The sequence below is a fragment of the Centrocercus urophasianus genome, unplaced genomic scaffold (genome assembly GCF_019232065.1).
Source record: "Centrocercus urophasianus isolate 14NV4802_14NV808 unplaced genomic scaffold, USGS_Curo_1.0 seq_17, whole genome shotgun sequence".
Classification (NCBI taxonomy): Eukaryota; Metazoa; Chordata; class Aves; order Galliformes; family Phasianidae; genus Centrocercus; species Centrocercus urophasianus.
In genome coordinates, this window is record NW_024884722.1 from 29284230 (window position 1) to 29299000 (window position 14771).

General features: G+C 37.3%; 1 protein-coding gene and 1 long non-coding RNA gene across 5 annotated transcripts in view; one reads left to right on the forward strand and one right to left on the reverse strand.

Moving 5' to 3' along the window:
• Positions 1-14010, forward strand: part of LDB3 (LIM domain binding 3) — a 78684-nt gene extending 64674 nt beyond the window's left edge. Inside the window, exons 6-9 of one of the 2 annotated variants that reach the window (XM_042817678.1) lie at positions 1868-2071; positions 8200-8369; positions 9324-9360; positions 13133-14010. In XM_042817678.1, the coding sequence (XP_042673612.1) occupies positions 1868-2071; positions 8200-8369; positions 9324-9360; positions 13133-13229 (508 nt within the window). In that variant the 3' untranslated portion in view covers positions 13230-14010. The remainder of the gene's footprint in view (positions 1-1867; positions 2072-8199; positions 8370-9323; positions 9361-13132) is intronic. The other variant, XM_042817677.1, reaches the window with a different exon arrangement.
• Positions 7717-14771, reverse strand: part of LOC122159818 — a 58913-nt gene continuing 51858 nt past the window's right edge. For all 3 annotated transcript variants that reach the window (XR_006168639.1, XR_006168637.1, XR_006168638.1), the window contains exon 5: positions 7717-9346. This is a non-coding gene — a long non-coding RNA (uncharacterized LOC122159818). The remainder of the gene's footprint in view (positions 9347-14771) is intronic.

A 14771-nucleotide genomic window follows, 5' to 3' on the forward strand; every position in this document is an offset into this window, starting at 1 on the left:
CGATGTGTTTGTAATGAGTAGATGATTGCTGAGAATATCACAAAGAAAAGAGATACAGTTGTTAGAGTAAGGCATGTGCATGCTGTAAAGTCAAGTATAACATGCTGGACATCTCTGCACATCACCTTTCGACAGATGATGTCATTAGAATAGTAATATAATGTTGGAGAACAGTTGATGAAGAGGTGTTTTAGATGTGAAAATGTATTTTTATGCGTTCAGGGAAAAGTGAAAATCATCTCTTAATTCAGCTTTCCATTCTCCTTCCTTATAGCGTTGATGTGTGTCATTAAAGGCTATGGCTGTAGTACAGCATGTGCTTATTTATGTCTCTGTTCCTTGAGCATGTTGCTGTTTTTGTTCTGTAGAGTATTGCTGAATGACATGTAACTGCCTCTCTCCTACTGCCCATCTGCAGTCAGGGCATCCCACCACAGAGAAAGCTTAAAGCATAGTGGAGTCTCCTGGCTGGATTCAGTGATGGAGCATCATCTTTGTTAATCATTGGAAGGCTGTCCGATGGTTGCCATCTTTATTTTCTTTTTTTCCTCAATGCAGTGTTGGGTGTTCAGATTTAGTGCTCAGACACACTCCATGGCTCACTCATGACTGATAGGAACAGTATTGTTCCACTACCAAAGCAGGTGTAGTTCAGTTACAGGAAAGAATTCAGCAGAAGACTTAATATAGTCAATATGATCTAATGGTTTTAGGTTGAAAATGAAACTTATTCCATTCAAATTGGATTACATTTCTCAGAATTACTGCACTACTGCTGCTGCTGTTTTGGGCAGGAGGGTTACATCCTTTCTTAGCTTTTGGCTCAGTTCAAAATGAAATCTTTGTGAAATACCTGCATTTCCCAAAGGATGGATTTCTCAGTTTTGCTTAGTCCTGGTGAGCATTCAGGAGCTGCACTGCTGTCATCCTCCTGCTGTTGGCAGGGTAGGATCAGCAGGCTGGATATTAATCTGATATTCCACAGGTTAAGGAAGGACAGTTACTTTAGTGACTAACAGCCGAGGTTTTGATTTTTTTTTTTGGTTAAAAATCCACACAGTGCTCAGTCCAAACTGTAGGATGGTAACAGTATTCAGCTAGGCAGTACAAGGAAACTAGGTGCAATTTAGCTGAAGTACAACATTAAACCAACTCTTCCTTTTGCTATGGGAACTCCAATTATATTACTGATAGTTCAGTTTCTCAAGTAAGTCTTCCCTCATAAGCAAAGCCACTGGAAGAAGATGGCTGCATCTCCTCCAAATATGACCGCAATGTTGATTGCGCGATGAGATAATTAGATTTGAGACTGAACATTTATCATGTTATTGCAACACGCGGGCCTTCTGTAGAGGCTGTGAAGGGCTTTCAGCATGAAAAGGCACGAGTACTAAATTTCACTGTGATTAATTATGCACAGTGATCTTCTAAATAATAGAGAAGCTGACATCTCTTCACCTCATTGTACTTTCCTAGTGCTGTGTATGACCTTTGTGGGGAGTTCACTGATGTGCATACATCTGTGGACATGCATACAAACGTGTGCCTTTGCTTATGTGCATGAATACAATTACATATGCATGTAAGAGAACAATTTTAATATATGTAAATATGAGAAATACATAGGGATTTTTTATGAAGACAACTCTTCACCTTTTTTATCTGTCCAATAGCCAACACAAAGATGTCACTCATGAGTGCAGCCAGCTTTTAACTGTTACTCTTATTCTCTGAACTGAAGCTTTTGTGGTGAGATGCCATGAATACACATATACACTCCTGTGTTAGTTTTTCTCTCACTTAACTGTCACACCTTTCTCCTTTCTTCCCCTCCCTTCCTGTTGAACCTCACTCTTGCACAATCCAGTACGGATTTCACGGAGCGTTTCAACCCCAGTGTCCTGAAGGACTCTGCCCTGTCTACACACAAACCCATTGAGGTGAAAGGCCTAGGCGGCAAGGCTACTATAATTCACGCCCAGTATAACACCCCAATCAGCATGTATTCCCAAGATGCCATCATGGATGCAATTGCAGGCCAGGCACAAGCCCAAGGTGGAGAATTTGCTGGGTAAGATTATTTCCTTGTGTGGAATGCTCTTTCTCTGCATGGAACATCTAATAGTCCCCATATGCATGATGAGAGTTCTTCCTTGACTCTTCTTTTTTCTGGAGTATCTTTTCTGTGAAAAATAAAAATCAATTCTAGGTACTGCTTTGAAAGTGGGGTTTTTTTTCTTTTTTTTTTTTTTTTTTTTCAGTTTAAAGGATGGTTAAATAGTGTCTTAGTGTCTTAGTGTCTTAGTTTCAGCTGGGATGGAATTGAGCAAATGCAACTTTTTCTGGTATCTCAAATACCACAGGAAAAGATTTAGTGGTCTGTATTTGAAGATAGACGGCTTTTCACTTATCTTGACTATTCTTTGTAACAAACACTGAATTAAGAAAGGGGGAGGGTTTCTATTAATAGTTAAAGAAGCCAAGTATTTACTTAGTGCTGACTTTGGTTTTATCCTTTATAATGGAAAATTGTATAGTACTATTCCCTTATCTAGTATATATACTGTCTATATGCCTTATGCATATGCTTTGTTATCCTTCTAGTATATTTACTATATATATGCCTTATGCCATATGCTTTGTTATCCTTAGGACTATAGTAAAATTCATTGATTTTCAATAATTTTTTTTCCAGTGCATGTTTCTGCTAATCTTGTCTGATAAACTTATCCACATTTGTGACTTAACTGAAATTATATGTGGCATAAGTACAGCCCTGTTTCTTACTAGGTATGTTTGACCTAAAATAGAGCCTACCTTCTTATCACATGAATCCAAAACATAGGTAGAGAAACAAACATTAACATTGCTTCTTTCAAATTTGTTAGCTGTAAGCTTATTCATAATGCAGGCACTTTATAGATTTGCCTACAACTCCCTTTACTGGCTATTTTCTCACTGAGAGATTTTTTTTTTTTTCCCCACCAATATTATTCTGTTGTGTTCATAACTCCATAATATGCATCCCAAACAATTTGTTGGCTTGATCACAGCTCAGTCAGTCTCCAAAGATGGAAGTAAATTTAACAATTTAACAAAGTGCAATGAAAGAAGTTCTTTATATCTGTGGTTTCAATAAGGGTGTAGATTATAAGAACACTTTCTACCAGATGGTGTGGCATTGTATAATGGAAACTGTAATGCTTAAGAACTCCATTCCTAAGCTAAGCATTCACTTGACTCCAGAGGAAAATTGTGCTTCTATTCTTATGTGTGGTCAGTTGCAGGGAACTTTCTAAGCCTACTGTGCTGTGTGTTACAGAGCCTCATTTATAAACTATTTTTTAAAAACTCCTAGCGCTTTAGTAACTAAACAAATTTCTCCATGTTATTTCTCAGTTATCCTACTATGATCACAGCCTTTTAAATCTAGATAGGAAGATACAATCCTTGCTCATATTACTACAACTCGTCAGGTTGCTAATAGATCAACTCTGAGATAAAAGTTTGCTTCATGCGGAAATTATATTAGTATAGTATGAGAAGTTTGTCAAATAAAAGTAGACTAAATTATGTACTGATCCATTTGGTCCCAATTCTCTGCCTATCACAGTAACATGTGTTACTTTTCTCTGGGCTTCTAACTTTATATTACAGATAAGTTCTGAAGCCATGAGGTGGTATGTAATACAGGTGTGTATGTAATACAGTACTATGACTGGAGATCCAAAAGGCTTCTGTTCTGCACAGTAACTGCAAATACTGTTTACTTCTGGTATCAGTGAAAGTAGTATTAGGACAGGGATTCATCCTCCAGTTTAACCATTTGAAATCTGTGATCTTTTCTATCAGTAAGACCGGTGTCAGGACTATACTGTTTAGAAAATAACACAAATACTGGGTTGCCCTGGAGAACTTAAAGGAAAGCTTACAAATTACTTACACTACAGTTATTCAGAACTCAAACTAAAACATGAGGATAGCAATGTTCAAGTGCTCTGACTTCATATTTCATTGTATGTTGCTTTGTTACAATTAATTTTGATATACCAAGAATTAAGAGTTGATTGCAATAAAACCACGTGGTCAGGTATTTCAAGTACATTTCAGTAAAACCTCTTTTAGGTTCCGTTATGCAGTTTCAGCCAAATTCACAATTCATGTAAGCAGATATAAATCCAGCAGCTTTATCAGGATTAAGGTCTTACAGTTCCGGTAGCAGAATCAATAATGTGACTGTATAAACTAAACGAAGTCTAGCATCTCTTTACAATAAGCTAGTTTGGCTGTATAATTCTCTGATCTGCAGGAACTTTTTCCTTTTACATCTCAAAGCATTAGTCAATAGCCAGAATTAGTCTAATATCCTGTGTTACAATATTTTGTTGTATGCTTACGTTAAGGGTAGAGCTATATAGTACTTCCAAAGTTTTTATTTATCATCTTTCTACTTGCTTGCACTAAAACTGAGTCATGATTCAGTAAGTGATTCACAGGGTAGACCATATTTTATAATGAACTGCAAGATAAAATCACGTTTGTACATATCCAAAGAGATTTGACTGTCTTTTAAGCTTCTTTTAATGCTAATAACATCTGATCTGTATGATAATGTGCAAAAAGAGATAACTTTCTATTGAACACTACTATAGTATCTTAGGGTATTGTATTAAGAAAATTCAAAAGCTCTAATCCATTTTGACAGGCTTTTTTTTTTTTTTTTTTCAGTAATGCCATTTTGAGGTAACGTTTTTAAGGATGCATGATATTTCTGCATGTGTGTACCCAGATGGAAAAATTAAATTACGAAGAGGTATAAGAACTACTTATTAACATTGTGGTTAAAACATACGTGGTTAAAATCAACAGTACTGCGTATATCCAGTTTGCAACAGACTGCAGTTCTAAAATTTGCTATCAGGTCTAGCAGGGTTTTTTTTTTCTTTTTTGAACTTCAGCACTGGAATACAAGTCTGAGGTATAAAGTAACTGTTGGCCAATTAAAGTAATCATCTAGCCTTTCCTCCCCCTAGATATTTCCCTGCCCTCAGCAGAGGTTTTGGGATGGGATGATCTTCAAAGATCCCTTCCAAACCCCAGACATTCTGTGATTCTATTTGATAAGGCAAAAGATACTGCATGCTTAGTCAGTACTAAGAGGAATGCCTGAAGTGCAGCTGGGAACTTGAAAACCAGGTCACCTTTGGGGGAAGTTTCTTTTTTTCAGATCTTGAACTGAAGATTCATTTTTAGGGTCTTTTTCTCCAAAGCTCCGCTCCACCATGTAGTAATGAACTTGTGCCCAACTGAGTCCTCAAGGAAGTGAAAAGTCTGCATATGCTGGGGGTGTGAGAAATATAAATACTCTTAAAAAAAAAAAAATAAAAAATAATAAAAAAAATCCGAAGGTGTTGGGGTATGAAACAGCCACATATCACACATGCTGTGAGTCTACAGCATATATAAGTGTGTGTCGTGTTTCTGAACCACTTGCAGTCTTGCTTGAAAAACACATCCATGCTATCACTAGTTGTGGATCCACTAAAAAAGTTTGTTATGCAATGCTGAAGCAGAGATGTGTCACCTGGAAAGTACTGACATTTAAGGTATTGCCTAGTAGTTTGGTGTTTTTTTTTTGTTTGTTTGTTTGTTTTTTACTGTATGCTGTATGAGAGCTGTTGTGATAGTAATGCCTCCCATTATATTAAGTTGGTCCTTGATGTCAGAGGTGGATGTTGGTGGTATGGAATAGAGATTGAACCTTCCCACCAATACTCCATTGCAGTTTGTTGCCACGTGACAGATGGCAGCAGAGGGGCAGTCTGACAGGTTGGAGTCTGACACGGCATGGAAGTATGTATGAAGCAGAAGAGTGGAACTGAATTCCTCTATGTGGAAAAATGGCACCCATTGATATTCATTGATGGTTGCTGAATGTTTATGAAGATGAAACACTGGATGTTAGCACAGTAAAGCAGTGGGTGGCACATTTCAGCTCTGGTGACAGTGAAATGAAAGACCAGCCATGTTCTAGACAGCCATGCACACCTGTTGTATTATGAAATGAAGACTGCTCCAATGAGCTCATCCACATGAATTTGTGGGTTTATAACCAAGAGTTTGTACAGAACTGAATATCAGCTTAACTGTATTGCAAATGATGGAGGCAACACAGGAGTTGGATGACTTTTGTACCAGCTGGTTTCCACAAATGCTTACACTGAAACAAAAGGACGCTGCATGCTAGTTGGTCAGGAATTGAACCAATAGAAGGCTGGAGGTGACTATTTCCCAGATCGCATCATTACCAGTGATGAGACAGGGAGTCATCGCTACAAGCTGAAGTCAAAATGGTAGTCCATGGAGTGGTGATGTGAATTCCCCATTGAAGAAAAAGTTCTTTACGCAGCCCTTGCCAGTTAAGTGATGTGTGCTCTTTCAGAGCAGGAAAGGCACAATCTTTGTGAATTTCCTGGGGCCCAGGCAAGCTGTCAGTTCTGACTGCTATGTCACATCACTGACTAAGCTGAGGGCTCAGACTTAACACTCAGGCCAGAGAAGAAGACAACCTTTCTCTTGCAACGCACAAATGCCAAGTCCCATACCAGTTTGAAGACTGTGGAAGAAACTGCCAATTTCAGCTGGACTGTCCTACAATACTCCCTGTACAGTTTGGGTTTGGCACCTTCTGGCTTTCACTTGCTCAGTTCAGTGGAGATAGACTGTGTGAGCAACGTTTTTCTAGCAACAATGCAATTGTAGCAGCTGTAAAACAGTGGATCACCTCTACTGGTGCAAGTCTTTATGCGCATGGCATGCAGGCTCTTGTTCATTACTGGCAAAAGTGCATACTTAATAGAGATGACTATGTTGAAAAACAGCATTATGTAGCTAAGAATTTGCTCTCTCAAATAGTGTTATTGTATTCTTTGTATCTGTTGTAGTTTCCATGGTAATAAATAGGAGGCATTACTTTAGGATCTACCTCTATATATAGGATATCAGATATGCTTTTGGCTTTTTCATCATTCCTCATCTGCTTTCAAATAGCAAAACCAACTTCCTTGTTGATTTCCTCTGCAGCATGCAAAATTTTCAGATAATACTAAATTAGAGCCTGAGCCAGAGAAGCAACTTCTACAGCAGGTGACCATTCCCTAAACTTTATAGCATTGAGTTATGGCCCCTATCTCTTGAGTCATTTCTCAATTTTTGTGGAGTTGAATATCCTGCCTGCAAATCTCTGTATGGAATAGCACATTAAAGCAGTTAAAAATAACCACTTGCTTCAGAAAAAGACTTTGTGCTTACAAAAGTTGTGTACGCATGGCTGTACACATCACTCCCTCACAGTGTCTTTCTAAAGTTCTGTCACTATTCAAACTGTGCTATGCAGAAATTAGTTACGCAGGAGGGAAAAAAAAAAAAACAACACAAAACAAGCACATTAACCTCAGGTGTGCTACAGAGATCTGTAGTTTTGGCTTTGGATGTGAAAAATTAGAAGTTTCCTCCTGGATATCATGGTGCAAGATGATGAGAGACATTGGAAAAGCCTGAGGTACATTTTACTGCTGAAGTTTTTAGATATAAAATACTTGAGTAAGTCTTGAGTACAAGTCATCTTTTTTTCTACTAAAAGTAGGCAATGAATCTGTAGTTGCTGCAGCTTGAGTTTGAATTCAGACTTTTGTCTGAGAATAATGACCTCTGAAAAGGAAAAAAATAGATAATAGTAAAAAAGTTTATTACATTAATAATATAATAAAATGCATTCTCTGTTTTTATGTGCTACCTTAAAATACACTGGCCCAAAACTGTAATGAAACATAATGTAAAACAGTACCAACACAAAGCTGTTTTTATAAGAAATAATATTGGTCAGAATGCTTGGAGAAATAAGTCTCCTTTATCATCACAGTCTCCTTTATATCATCACAGAAGCTTATAGCTGCTTTGGCTGAGGAATCATGAACAGGTATCTCCAAACCATTTTCACAGTGCTTTTAATATAAGGGTTTGAATGATTGCACAGTTATAACGAGCAAAATCTTTCTTAGTTCACCTGATGTTAATCTATGTATTTGTCCTTTTGTTTTGAATTGCTGTTAGTTCGGATGAGAAGCTGTAAGACCAGAGAGAAGTTAAGATGAAAGCTGCCGCGTGTTGTTTCACAACATTTCACTTTCTGAATTGCAGTACCCTTCCTATTAAAGATCCTCACGTAGACAGTGCATCTCCGGTGTATCAGGCTGTTCTCAAAACTCAGAACAAGCCTGAAGATGAAACTGAAGACTGGAGCCGCCGTTCTGCCAACCTGCAGTCTAAGTCTTTTCGCATCCTTGCTCAGATGACTGGAACAGAGTTCAGTAAGTCAAATAACAAAGCATCTTCCTCATCCTGGCTTTAGATTTGTCTCTTTATTTTCTTATCCTAACGCTGGTGACTAATACTTGGTTCACATTCTTCTTGCAGTTGTTGTCACGGAGGGCTAAGAAGCCTTATATATGTAAATTAAGGGAATTAGGAAATCCGAGTTTTGTGTCTCACCTTATACTTTATGAAGAAAATCTTTGATCTGCCAAGGGTCTCACCAAAATAAGTATAAGACTGTACAGTAAAAGTTTATCTGGGACCATATAATCCTTTCTTACAAATGTAATCTATGCACAGTGACCCTTCCAGCAGTTATACATAAAAGTCTTCAATTCATTAGAGAAAGGATAAAGCACTTAAGTATCTTGTAACAGACTTTTATAGAAGTGAATTCCTGAAGTAAAAAACAAAAAACTAGGGATCATTGTTTGTACTGTACCTATGTTCCTCTATCAGCCTCTAGTCTAAACCTAAATCTTTGGTGAACATTGTATGAGTTTGAACTTCTTTGGTTATTGCCTACAGAAATACTTTTCTGACCATCTGGTGCTAAATTCAGATCTTGTTTCTGTTCTAGTTTAAGAACCTTTCCAACATCACAGAGAAATATTTAGTTTTTTCTCCTTGTATTAATCTACTGCTAACGCTGACGTGATTCCACAGAACAGCACAGAACAGCAAGCCCTCTCTGCAGGGTCGTTGCCTACAGCTATGAAATGCTGCTAGTAAAGGATGTTGTAGTAATAGCCGCTTTCCTAAGATCTTTCTGCCTAGCTCTAGGGAAACTGCTCCTCTTCTCACTGTTACAAAAGCCACTGCTGTAAAGTCAGCATCAGTGTACCTTTAAACAGGCTTTTGACGCTTTTCTGAAGAACTTGTAATTTTATCACGTAGCTGATTATTTCTTTCTTCATTTCTGTTCTAATGGAAATGGTTTTTTCCTGCAGTGCAAGATCCAGATGAAGAAGCCCTGAGGAGATCAAGGTAAGAGACTCCTTGTGAAAAACATGGCTTCTGTCCCTTGTGATAACCAAATAATGTTTTAAAACAGCATTAATACTAGCATATACAACTATTTTCTTGCCTTACACATTGTCTCTAACACAGTTACTTAAAAATAACTAAAATTAAAATGCTATCCGTGAGAGTAATTTGAATGAAAAGGGTTAACAAACTGGCATGCATTTAAGGCAGTACAAAAAAGTGTGTTCAAATCTGAAAGCTCCCTGCCCATGCAACTTTTATGTACTTTACTGTGTGTGTGAATGCAGCGAGATTCTAAGACCAAATCCTGTGTAACTGCTTGATTGTGTAACTGTATGAGAATATGTAATGTTGTGATAGCATTGAAATTTATGTGCAATTTATTTGGATGATCCTGACTGACATCTGATTCATCTGAAACAATACACTAAAGGAGCTTTTTTCTATTCGTATCCATAATCATTTGCTCACGTTCTGTTGGAAGTGTAACCAAAACTTGCATAATAAGGAAGCACAGGACTGCTTTTGCTGAGGTGAAATATATTTGTCTCCTTCTATGACCTAACAATAATGCTGATAAAATGAGTATGCTCAGAAATAAAACAAGGAATTAAAGGCCTGTGATCATCTTAGGTTTTCCTATACTGCCAGGGATCCACTTTTTGTTACATTATTGTGTACAGCTTAATAACTTAAGTTGAATTGGAGCATCCTGCATGTAAGCCTGATTTTCTATTTCCATACTTCAAACTCCTATTTCACATTAGCTACTCTACACCACTAGTTGGGTTTGTGATTTCTGTGATATTCAATCCACTTGCTCTATTTTGTCATCATCATCTTTTTACCAGCATGTTTCTTCTATGAATACTTTGAGCTTTCGATCACAGTCCAAGCTATGAAGTTGAGCTAGTGAGAAAGATGGCTGTCATTTTCCCTATGAAAATACAGTATGCAGAATTCCAGTTTTATGTCTGCCACAAGCCTTTTATTGCAGTTCACCGAAGTTCATGGGTGGGTGCCTGAACATCGGGCTTGGCATTACATCCCCGCTGGATTCATTTCTCCTATCAAATGTACACGCCTAACTCTTAGAAAATGTACCCTACGTTACATGTTTTGATGTAATAGCACACATGTGAATCCTTACTACGGGGGGGTTTGAAATACTGTAGCAAATGTAACAGTTCTCCTATACACACATCTGATAGTAATATATTTTATTAAAGAAGTGATCTTTCTGGATGTAGTTTCTGGCTTTGTAAAACACTAGATAGTGGAAGTTTAATGTGATATTAGGTGGATTGCAAAAGTTAGTACATCAACATGCATAGTGTAAATTACATTTTTTAGTGTAACTTAAAAGCACATGACTGTATTTACTATGCATTGCACATTTTCTGCAGTTTTAATGTATTAATGCTACTGTTTTTGTTTTTGTTTTTTTTTTACCACAAGGACAGTAATGATTCTGAGTATATTTAAGCATATCTGGATTACCAAAAGAAGTTTCAGGACATTCTTTGTTAGTAGAGGCAGAAGGGAATATTGTAGTGGATAGTTAGTAGTAGTGTGTGTATAGTAATACATCACAAGCTCTGGTGCAAGAAGTGAAATAGGGCCTCTTTCATAGCAAACTGATAGTACTTGCCTCATCTTGGTGCCCTGGTGCCTATTTCATACATTATATGCACCCTACCCACAGATTTTGTAGCACAGGCACTGGTTGTGCATGCGTCCATCATATGTTTTCTTGGGTTGATTGGACCTCTCTCTGTTTCATCTTTTGATTTTGGAAAGGGTGGAAGAAGCTATGTCAGATGCACAGAATTAATACTTGAACTTCACTCTACCATCATAATAATGGTAGACACTGTACAGCCTGTACAACCAGGTTTTGCTCCATGCCCATGGTTAGGAGATCAGCTGGAAGGCTTCCTGGGCTCTCAAACGCAAAAGGCTGTCACAGAATTGTGGGGTGTGAAGCTTGTCAGGTTAAATGTTGCACTGATCTTGTTTTGGCTTTATGGAAAAAAAAAATATTAAATGTTTCAAAATGTAAACTGCCAGAATGAATGACTTTGGTCCTAGAGCATGTTGTGAGCAGTCACCCTCTGGTGCTTTCCGTTGTCTCTGTGTCAGTTCTTCAGTGTAGTCAGCAAGAGCTGCATGAGACGGCAGTAAGATTTCCTCCGAACACTTGGAAAAAGGAACACGTGGCTCACTTTTGGCAGGCTCATTTTACATAAAAATAGTCACTTTTGGATTGCTGCTTCTAACTTCTTAACATACGCTTTGAGTGGTATCGGTAAGACTTAGAATCTTCAGGAGGCAGAATATTTATTTTCTGTTAACATCACTGAATGCAGAGCATGACTTCCTTTTGCTCATGTTACTGCTACTTTGAAGGCGCACATACGATTATAACTTGCTGTGGAAACATTAATTTGCTGTTGTGATGACTGTTACAGAACAGTTTCCAGAAAGATGGTATCTGTTTCAAGATTGGCAGGTGTTTCTTAATGCCATTTCCTTGAATGGAGGGATACATTTTTAAAGCAGTGAGGGAGTTCATGAAATTCAAGACCCACTGTAGCTAATGCACTTCAGTGTAACTGGAATAAATGCCACCATACACTTTTAGTGGTTCAGCAATAAATACTTTTATATTTTTAAGTAATTAAAAGATAGTTTAGGAAGTCATACATAAAGACTCCCTTAGATTTAGAAAGAAAATTGAGAAATATCAGTGAATTTGTTGATATTTACACTGTTCAATGTCTTGTGCTATATTCAGCCTGAGGAGTAAAACCAGTTTGGTCTGTTCCTTTCTTTTCCACTGATTTCACTCTCAAGTTCTGCTACAATTAACAGAGTTAACTTTGAGTTTAAATAATAGGCAGAACAGGTAAAATAATCTGTTTGCAATTGATCAAATAAATTTGTAAATAACATACTTCTCCTTGAGTACACTCTCATCCCACATCCTCCTCCATCCACTTTTTGTTTGCAAAATCTTAAATTAAGCTATAGAACATCTAGAAAAAGTTAAGGTCTGAGAGGTGCTGAACATTGCTTACAACTTGCTCAAGAGCACCAGACTGCAGTCAAAACTGGCAGGGGGAGGTCAGTTATTCACAGGACTGCACTTTTGAAAATCCCAGGTTATTCTGCTCTTCAACACAAATGATCAGAAATACCTGTACTTGCTTCTGTTGAGAAACCTGTAGAAACTACTGCTGAATGCTGCATCTGATGGCCTTATAGGACAGCATGAGAAATAGATATAAATATGCTGGCCTATGTATTAGTTACGGAATGGAAAATATTTGCAATAATTTTGCTCCTGTACTGAATCAACTTTAAATGACTGCTTGGGTTGGGGAGGGGAGAGCCAAGCGAATCTGCTGGCAGGAAAACAATGGGATTGCACTGCATTTCTAGCAAAAGCAGACCTGTAATACCAAATTTAAGTCATAGAATATAAAGTTACTTCAAATTACTCCTCAGAAATGAACAAATGCAAAAATATTCATTCATGGTCTAAAAAGGATCGTCCAGCTTTCTTTGCACTGATTCAAAAGCCGGGGAAACAAATCCAAATAAATTGCCATTGCCCTAATTATAATAAGGCAGGGGAGTGGTAGCCATGTTCCCTAATCCCTTTCTTTCTCCCTCCTTTCTTTCTTCTCTTTGTCTCTCTCTCTGTATCTCTCTCTCTCTCTCTCTTGCTCTGTCTCTGTCTTTCTCTCTCTCTTTCTTCATGCCACAGGGAAAGGTTTGAAACGGAACGTAACAGCCCACGCTTTGCCAAATTGCGCAACTGGCATCACGGCCTGTCGGCGCAAATCCTTAATGTTAAAAGTTAAAAGCCCACATTCAGTGGGCAAAGATGTGAGAGAGAATTACAGGAAAGAAATAACTGCTATCCTGAGTTAAAGCCTAAGAGTGTAACACACGTACAGGAAAGATGATTGCTAGGTTGTTTTTATTTTTTCTGAGTGCCCGTCTTTGGTAGTTTTCTGTTGTTAGCCTGGAATTCACTCACTGTCACCAAAAGCAAAAATAATCATACTGCCTTGTTCACGTTCTTTGGTATAAAGTAGATTAGCTTTTGTCCTTTACGATATCAAATGCAACTTCAATATACAGATAGAAGGAAAAGATCATTGTGTTACTTTTTTGACTTTACTTACAGGAGAAAATGAAAGTTATTCACAGTGTTTCTTTAGGAGAGAGACTTAGGTTTTATTGACTTTTATTGCTGTAAAGATAATTAAATATGAGAACATAGGATGAAAAGGAAAGCTGTCTGAGCCTGGCCAAGCGTTTGCTAAATGTACAACCTGCTTAGTTCACATAGTCAAACGATGCTGTTTGAAATAAGACTTAAGCGTTATCATTTTTTCTTCAGTATATAATGCTAGTAAAACTTATTTGATAAGACTACTTGCTATAATATTTGAAATCTGAATTTGTCATTGGATGAAGGATAGAATGTGGTTGTTCAGGACCTGCAAGGAATTGACTTTTTGCTAGAGGTGTTTAGGAGTAAGACGACATATATAGTACTGTTGGTGCACTGAGGTTTATAAAAGCAACTCCGAAGTTCAAAGGGACATGTTGCCCATTCTGTATTGCTCTTGCTTTGACCCACATTTTTTTTTCTGTATATAGCATCATGCTTTATCTCAAATAAACGGATTTAAAACTAAAATAATGATGTGCCTGTTTTACACAGTACTTCATTCCTTTTTAAGACAATTCTTCAACTGATTCAACTGATTGTTGAAAAAAGGTGCACTTTTCTTTCCACAGTAGAAAATTTGGTCAAAAAGCTTTTCCCTCTTCGCTGTAGTTCTTACTGACCCTTAAACTATCTGAACTAGAATCAACCTGATAAAATAATTGAAATAATCTTTCTTACTTGTGAAAGAGAACATGGCATAATTAATAAATGCTAGATGACAAGACACTGATAATACCTTTACAGATTTCCTTTTTAATAATGTACATTCTCTGACACATTAATGTATAAAGGCCCTTGAGACACTGCTGGTGAAATGGGATCTTTCTATTTGAACAGTACAACAGTGCTTCAGTTTTAAACTGTGCTCATCAAACTGAGGTACATCTATCCAAAAGGCCCCCATGTGCTTCTGTTTTTTGGTTAAAGTACACCCAGAGAAGTATCACTTCTAGTTTATGCTCTGATCATTAAATGATAATAAAAAAGTATTTCAATTACATCTACATCTATGGTTTCCATAGAAATGGTTGATATGATCCCTTAGCAATCTGCATTAGCAGACCTTAGCATTGATTAAAACTGAAGTTTCTGCTAATAAAGCAACAAAAGGTTAATTCTGTTGCAGATTTGCTTATAGCCCAAATAACATTTTTTTTTTTTA